At 35.0% G+C, this 9,018-nt stretch overlaps 1 protein-coding gene across 3 annotated transcripts in view; it reads left to right on the forward strand.

Moving 5' to 3' along the window:
* LOC107095223 (protein FAM19A5-like) overlaps window positions 1–8,638 on the forward strand; it is a 193,421-nt gene extending 184,783 nt beyond the window's left edge. For all 3 annotated transcript variants that reach the window (XR_001481727.1, XR_001481728.1, XM_015391225.1), the window contains one exon: window positions 7,814–8,638. Coding sequence is in view for 1 of the 3 variants with exons in the window: in XM_015391225.1 (XP_015246711.1) it covers window positions 7,814–7,822 (9 nt within the window). In the remaining 2 variants the exon portion in view is untranslated. The remainder of the gene's footprint in view (window positions 1–7,813) is intronic.
* Window positions 8,639–9,018: the final 380 nt, after the last annotated feature.

The following is a 9,018-nucleotide window of genomic DNA, read 5'->3' on the forward strand; positions in this document are numbered from 1 at the left end:
ACATGTAAACAAACATTTACATACCAACATAATATAAAATGAGTTGATTTTATATAGAATTGAACTGGAAAGTGAGACAGTTTGCCAATTGGAACAAGTAAATACACATAAAAAAAAAGAATAAATAATTGCCTTGACTTATTTCTTGTGAATAGTATCTCATTTTCTTATTTTAAGAGCAAAATACTCATTCCCCTGGCAAATCATCTTTTTTACATACTCCAATTAAGGCGAAATATACCGGTACTTAATTTAAGAATTTTTTATTTTTATTTTTTTTAAAAGTGTAATTATAGTTTTCCCTGTGCTTTTTAAATATGAGTTAATTTGTATTTGTTATAACTTTAAATCATCATGGAGTAAAATTTAAAAACATTTAAGGTGTATGAATACATTGGAAATATCCTGCATTCTCTAGTGATGTCTCCTTAGCCTTATCCTTAAAATGTAATACTGCACAGAACAGCACAAATTGTCAGTTTGGCTGTTTATATAGCTTATCCATTTCCCCTTGTGTATGTTTAACTGCTGAAGATTCATGTGTGCAGCAAATCCAATAAAAAATATTTATTTCATTTTTGCTGGCTTGCTTTTATAGGCACACCTTATATTTTCCCTTACAAATACCTTCTATGACAGGTTGTGTCCTGTAGACAAACAACACAGGGCACCAGACAGACTGGGATTTTAATACATGTGACTGGGAAATAGAGTAGCTGTACTGTAAATTTAACTTGTAGCGCAATAAAAGGGTCTAGACCCAAGTCATAAAGATGGCCCCTCTCATGGAGAAAGCCACGCTCTTCTGTTGGGTCAATACCATCACCATTTATGACCAATGTTATGATTAGGTTTTAAAGCATCTTTTCAGTCCAAGTGATTGTGTCCACTGCTGATGCAAGACTATATTTAGAACCAGAGCTCAATTTCCGTTGTCGACTGTTGGAGCTTTACCCTCGGATTGGATTGAGGCATTTTTTATTTAATCATTAATCAAGAAATACTATATACCTCCTCTACCTTTCCACATTTGGTCATATTTTAACCACAAACTGCTTATTTATTGGGATTTTATGCCATATTTTGAAAAAGACAGCGTTAAAGTTTCTTTACAAATTAAAAAGCTGAAAAGTGCATCATGTATTTTTGTACTCAGACCACCTCTCGCTAAGATACCAAAATAAAATCCACTGCAAACATTTGTCTTCACTAGTCGCCAAAATAGGAGATATAGTCCAACTGTAGGAAATCCTGCTTTTCTGTTCTCTAAAGGTCTCAGAGGTTTGTTATAGAATAAAAACATAAATCTTAAATGTATTACATTGGCAGGGGGGAAAAAAATGGAACGGGACATGCTGATCATGAAAAACTCAATTCTTCATTTTATCTTCATAGTGTTTATTGTGCGTAAAACAGTCTAAGGATGAACAAGAAAAGAAAATTTGCAATTGTTTTTCATGAGGCACATTATTTATGTGATGAATAAAGAGGTGACAATGTCGTGATTGCATTGTTTATGACACATAAACCAGTTTATAATGAATAACAATATAAAGTTAGATATAAAGTTGTAAAAGGTTAATAACAGAGCTCTGTTAAAAGAAACAATATCCCAAGCTGCAAATATCTACTTTAACTTTAGATTATTATTACTTATAGGACAAAAAAGGAGAGCATTAATTAGATAAACAGACACAGCCTCATTTTTGGTTTGGTGGAGATGTGGAGATCCTCAGCTAAGGTGGAAAAAGGAGGACCTTTATAGAAGAGCCAGATAAAATAATGACAAAAAAGATCTGGCTTGTTTGTGTACCACCAAAAACTAGACCCATGTAGGGTATAACGACGTTTCTCTGATCAGATGAGACCAAAACAGACTTTTTTTTGGCTTACATGCACATCTTCTTACACACAATCAAAGGGGTAAAGCACTGTAGGGACAAATTGAAGCTGGGAGGATGTTTGTCTAAACCTAAAACTGAATATTTATCATCCAACAATAATATTACACTAAATGTACATATCAGCTACTATAGGAAAGTTATAATATACCATGTTCATGTTCTTTACATAAAGAGAGTGGAGAGATACATCTAAGTGAGATTTTCCTTTGAAATCTCAATAATATAAATTAATTTGTAAGGTACGAATACTTTTGATGATCTACAAGTCGAAGAAGCTATTTCATAGCTTTAACAAATCGTGACATTTTGTTGTGACTGTCGGATGCCACCAGGAGTAAATTTTGCTTTAATTTTCTGTCTGGAGAATTTAGTCTTGATCCTATTGTTGAATGCAGATAGTGAAATATGTTTACTTTGATGTTCTAAGGAAATGCAGTATGAAAGGGCTGATAATGACATAACATCCCAGATAGCTTTGAACTCTTCCCTAATGTGAGACAGGGACTTGCGTCTGGAGGCCCATGCATGCATGTTCATGGATTTTGATCTAGGCATCTGCTTAAGGCATTATCCAACATCACAGCATGTAATGAGCAATTTCCCGTCCCTTATTAACCTGTGGATCATTCCTAACCTACTCATTCTCTTATGAATATTCATCCAGGAAGCTTTTGTTGTAGTCTGAAGGAGAATATGCATTAGTGTACAAGATTTAAGGCATAAAACAAGAAGGGTAAAAAGTCTTTAGAGCAAACAGAGAAAGGTGATGCAAAAAGGAAGGTGAGATATTCATGAATATAAAAAAATGATTTTGTCATTTAACTATTGCGTTATTCGCATCTAACAAAGATAAATACTTTGAGGAGCCAACGGAGATTTGTCGTCTGTGTAGTGTCCACTCACACATTCCTGGCAGGTCTCAGAGTGACATTTTGAAATGGAGTCAGGAAGAGTTCACACTGAAAATTTCAACCCAGGACAGCCATGTTTGCACATTCTTACCCCTATAACTCCCATGGACGTGGTGACTCTATATGCCTTGCTTATGCTTTTGAACATATTCATCTCTAATAAATGGGATGCAACAATTATCAATTATAAATTAAAGCCCAAGTGCCCGCCTTGAGAAAAGATGCTTTAAGTAACATCACTTAAAGCAAATGTTTTCCTTATACTCATTCTAATCCTGCCAGACAAGTATTGATAGGATTCAAGAGAACAGTCTGCCTGCTTCATAACAAGAGAACAAGAACAAATTATGTTAACACTGATGATTTTTGTCTACAATATTCACTGGCAAATCCTCCAACAGCTATTAATCTGATATAATAGCTTAATTTGCTTCCTCATGTATCTACATTTGAATTGGGTCTATTTCACTTACATACATATTATCCTTTTGTCAAATCTACTGTTCATTTGGACCCAATGAATTTGATTAAATAAGGACAGATTTACCTTGGTTGCATTTTCACCTTGTTGAAAAAAAATCATAGCTTTTTGTTTGGGTAAGCTTTTAAAATGTAGATAATGACATTGCTAATATGTAGAAGTATCAAAAGTATTATCAAGATACTGAATTGACAATTTGATTAACTTTTCAGTTACTGTAAAAATAAAAAAAAAATCTTCAGACAGAATTACCACAAAACCTGATTAGCCTATTTAGATAAAATTAATGTTTTACTTCTACAGTAATGTTAATAGTATTTCGTTTGGGACCTGATTAGATTAATTTCTGGGTAAAATGATGGCATAATTTTCCACAACTGACACAAAACTGCTCATGGTATATCTTGCAGTAGTGCTATACTGTATCCATATCAGATACGCTTCCTGAGACTAAAGTCTGCACTTCTACATGTGTTAAGAAATCTAGTCCTAAAGAGCAGCAGGATTAGATTTTTGTTGCAAACCCAACTTTGGAATAAATGCTCACTGGAAGTTTAAAAGAGTTTTCAAGATCTATGAAACTGTTTGCCCTCTGACCAAATGTGGCTAAATTTTAGTTAAATTTTATACTCATCATTAGGAAGTGTTTAAAGGCATATTCAACCAAAATTCTGTTGGAATTGAATCAATTGAATTTTTTGAGTGGAGGCTGTCCAGGGATCTTAAAAAGTGGTACAGAGTTTTGGTCGGGACAACGTGGTCGGTTTTAGAGGTTACAAAAGATGGTTCATTAACTTCCTTCTTGGTGCTATTTAATGTTGGCTCAAGACATAGCATACTTCTCCAAGAACTCGTCAGCAAAAATTGAACATCAGTTGGCTTTCTGCCAAATTTTTACACTGTTCAGATAGAATTTATTGTTGTATTTAGTATGAGTTGCTTATAGACAGGTCTTAATGTGGCAGTTAGTGCTAAAAATTGCAACGCTGAGCTGATCCAATTAAATATTGTGTATTCAGTGTTGTAGAAAGATAGTGAGCCATAAAGCTCTCCAGAAAAACCCGACTATGCATTATTGTATGTAGCATAAAAGTTTGATCACCAGATAAGTCAAACTGCCCCATATATTTTGGATATGTCAACGAATTCAGCTGCTTAAGTCCCACGGCTCCCACATGGCATGAATACCACACATATGAGCCACTGCTTTAGAACAGATGCAGCTGCGACTATCTCAGCTTCAAGCCAACAGTATTACTTAAGCTACACTGTGCCGTCGGCACTGAAGAAGATACACTCACTGGGCATGTAAAAGAATGTCTGCTTTTCCCAGTTTCTCATTAATTAGATAATCAGACCAAAAGCAGGCTCTTATAGACCTTTAAATCACTTACTTCCAAAGGGTGGAAATATTCTTAAAAAGATAAATTAATAACACACGACAAACAAGACTTTTATGTCATTTCAAAGGAAATTTGAGCGGTCCTGAAGCACATAATTAATCCCAAATCATATTCACATTGCAACAATAGCGCAGAATTTGATCGACACTTTTTAAAGATGTGACAAGAACTGAGTGTACAAAAATTTCCCTTCATTTTATTACATTTAGATATAGGTTATATAGGCATTATAGGAAGAAGAAAACAGGTGGGGAAAGAAATTGCTTTGGTCCTGATTTTGGTCCTGTAATTTATAATCCTTAGAACTCTAATTAAAAACCCTTACATATTCATGAACATGCCTTTATTTGACTGTTTTTGTGCTGATCCTTGACAAATCTGCACCACCCTTTTAGTATAATAATGACCAATAATAAACAATTTAGAATGAACATCAATGTAAAGGCATGTGTGACAAACCCAGTCAAAATGTGACACTGTGGCTTCTCCCATTACAGTAAATAAAATAATCACATAAAAATTTGCATTAGGGCTGAACGATTCGGCCAAAATCAAAATTGTGATTAATTTCAACCAATACTGTAATTTTGATTTTATTACAATAACAAAAAGCATTTAGATATTTCACTGCAGGGTTGTTGCAGAACTTCGCTGTAACATTTGTGTGAAGGAGTGCTTACTCCTACTATCATGCATGGATCCATTGGCTATTTGCAACCCTTTCCTTCCTTCTTTGTGGCAGCAAAACCACTTTAAGTTTTACCGCCACCTCAAGGGCTGAAGGGGAGACAAGAAATGGGACACCACAGCTTGCAAAACAGCCCACTAAATCGCGGTAATACATTGCCTGTGCACTTCAGTGACATGTTCACCTACGTCATGCATATTGTTTTTAAAAGTTGAAATTAATTGTAAAAATATACTTACATCTGTGCAGTTCATTTCCACAACTGGATGAGTTCTGGGAAGCAACTTCGTTCCAAGTCAGCTCTTGACTACCCTCGGTCTAAAGGGATAATTTTAAGGGTCTTAAATGTATTGGAACACACTACTCTTACACGTTAATGAACAAAACCAAACGCTAGGGCCCAAAATGAGTGTGAGTGATAGAAGTGGGACGGCCTTATTACTCTATCAAATTTAATGCGACTTTTCAGCTGGTTTTAATAGAATACCTATATTTTCCTAAGAGAGATATTAATAATTTTCCACAATGGTATGTGTATAAACAGGAAAGCCTTGTACGAAAGCCTGCCATGCAGCTATGTAATGTTTTCACCCATTTTTCTCTGTTTTTCATCATTATGACCAATATATTTCTAACACATTAAAGCTCTGTCATCAAATACTCCAGCCAGCACTTAGCCAAGCATTTTGCAGTCATGACTTTGCTTTTACCTTTAATGATTTGGCTCATTTCATGTCCAGGTCCAACAAAACCCATGACATTATCTTCAATAAGCCGAGAGTCAGTGGGATGTTTAATATTCCCAAAGCATAAGACATTGTCATCTGTGATACATGATAGTACTCTATTCAACACCTGCCTCTTTCATGGCAAATTGCACCCCATGAAATCGTCAAGAGTTTATTATTATGAATTAGGCTTCAGTGGCTCTGTAACGCTCCTGGAAGGCATCGGTACCTCTATCAAGTTAACTGTGTGACTGGCAGTGGCCAGATGGTGAGGAGGCTGCTGGAAAAAAAAGCTCTATGTTGCAGATTGTGTTTTTGCACGGTCTCTGCTCTGTTACTAACTGCTTTTATTAGCTTACACTCACTAACTATGTCTAAATATTTGACTTGCAAAACACAGTGCAATCAGAGAGCCTTAATCAACATTCTCATTTGCACAAGAACAATAGCTAAATTTGATATCCATGACAAGGCACCATGCAGAGCAAGATATTCATATTTGTAAAAATTGTAGAAGAAACCATTATGTCAATTATGTAGCAGATGAATGACTGAAGTTACCTAGAGCTTTAAAGAAACAGCCAAAGTACCTTTAAATTGCCTTATTTTAGTAACAAAGAGGGACATTTCTTACATCTGCAGAAAGTGTTGTTTTATTTTTGTGAGCATTTCATGTCATACAATTTTTCATGAGTGTTACTGAAATGGGAAAAATGCAGCTGAATGTTAAAACACTGCAGAGGTCTTCATGTGTTTTCTTTTTTTGTTCCATAAAAAGCATTTATTTTTAGCCCTGCTCCCTGCTGACATATAACATAGCATACCCTGTAACTTACAACTTGAAAAGAAAGGATCTTCTGTTTAGAAAGCTGTGAAAAATGATGATACACAACTTCACACCAATGCATTGTCTTTTATCTTTTCCTATCACCATTTCATACTTGTATACAAACCATGTTTTTGCCTGGGAACTTGCTATTTCCTCCCAAATTTTCTAGTCTTTGGTTGCAAAAAACATATTCCTGACTGCAATATTAGAAAGGTAAATTTACTCATACAAAAACTGAGGAATAACTACATCGAAAACCAAAAAATCAATGTTTAATCATGTAAACAGCTGATAAAACTGCATTGTGATTTCTATGCATAGTGGTTAACATAAATTCAGCAAAAATAATTTAAATAAATAATAATAATAAATAATAAATTGACAAAAATAAAAATGGATAAAAAATATGAAAACGTTGAAAACCATGACATTTTTAATATACATATATCTCTTGTGTGTGAAATTTTCTGTAAGACTTCTACACCTTTTAATAGGTATGTTCTTTCATTAGCAAGTTACTTTAATTTGTCTTGGACAGTTCTGTTTTTAGATTTATTTTCTTTATCTTAAAAAAAATCTAAATTTATAGTTCATTTTAATAAATTATTATTTTGTAACTTTTTATTTATTTGTACCTTCTTCAGTTTTGTGTTATTTTACTAGCTGAGAACCGTAATTTCAGTTTGTAGACCATTTCTTCTTCACTTTCCTTTATAATTCAACTATAATATACTTTTAACATTTTTTCTGTTTTATATATTTTCTTAATGTTAACCATATGTAATAATTGCCCTGTTGGTAAAATAATCCATAGGCTTAGAAATAAATTTCCCCTCCCCACTAATTGTTTTTTTTCCCTGTGTTTCCAGGTGTCATAACACAACCAGAGGTGCATATACACTGGAGTGACTGACTAACGGAGGATTATCTCCCACGGGAAACCAGACAGACTCGCTATCAAACACTTCCCGCCTTCTGTTACTTGCACCTCCGGGTTTCCGTCTGCTCTCCCACGCCGTCTTTCACCAGGTCAACGCCTTCCTCCTAGTCCCTGCATCTGCCTGTTCGATGAAAACTTTTATGCCATGGAGGACCGGACACCTTCAAAGACTGTTTTTGTCATCGGGAATCCAATTTTCAAGGAGCTAGTAGCATTTTGAAAAGGGATTTCCCGCCTCCTCACCACCACTACCACCACCTCTCCAAGTCTTTCTGTAGTGCAGGAGTTTCCAGAGCACAGCTGGGATCATTACAGACCGAACCCTGTTGCTACGGACCACTTGATGAGGCCGTAAAAACCAAACTGTGCACTCTCTGCTGTGAATAGGCCTTCTGCTGGAGTGAAACTCCTTTATTTTTATAGACCAAAGAGCAAAACAACAAATATGATCATTATGACCGAGGTGACAAAAGACACATATTACTTGTGGGGTTTCTACAAAATCTCTACGAGAACAATCTAATCAAAGAAGTCCTTTTAAAACCTTCTGGACATTGTTTTTTTCCCCCTCAGACTGAAGTTGTATTTTGGAACTCGAAATATAGGTACTGCATACGTATAACTATGTATCAACAAAAAAACAAAACCTAATTTGTGATTTTTCAGTAGCTCTGGTTTCAGATGGAACTGTTACAGAATTCACATTGAAAGAAATGCTAGACATCTATGGAGAGCATGGATGCTGTTGAGTTGGGAAAAAAGGAGCTCAGAATTGCCATTAAATGTATTTTGAAAGGCCCTTAAAAGTTATATATTTAACAATTTTATATGTTGTACCTTTGTAGAGAAGCTTATTGGACTTAAATGTGGTCACAATGGCAGTTTAGTAGAACGTGAACAAATGCTGTTCTCATTACTGCTGGCTCGTAGTCTATGGTTTTCTGTTCACACCTCAGTAGCTGCTTTCTTTTCATGGTTATCTACAAGTCACAGTCTTATTAGAACCATTAATGACAAAAAAAAGGAAAGTGACATAATTTCTTGAAGACTGATGTGCAGCCAACAGAACATTGTAAATCTATGGTAGTCAGTGGAAGCCATTGAAATCTGCTAATTTGCTATGATATTGTATTG

This window comes from Cyprinodon variegatus, unplaced genomic scaffold, assembly GCF_000732505.1.
Source record: "Cyprinodon variegatus isolate N-32 unplaced genomic scaffold, C_variegatus-1.0 Scaffold530, whole genome shotgun sequence".
Taxonomy (NCBI): Eukaryota; Metazoa; Chordata; class Actinopteri; order Cyprinodontiformes; family Cyprinodontidae; genus Cyprinodon; species Cyprinodon variegatus.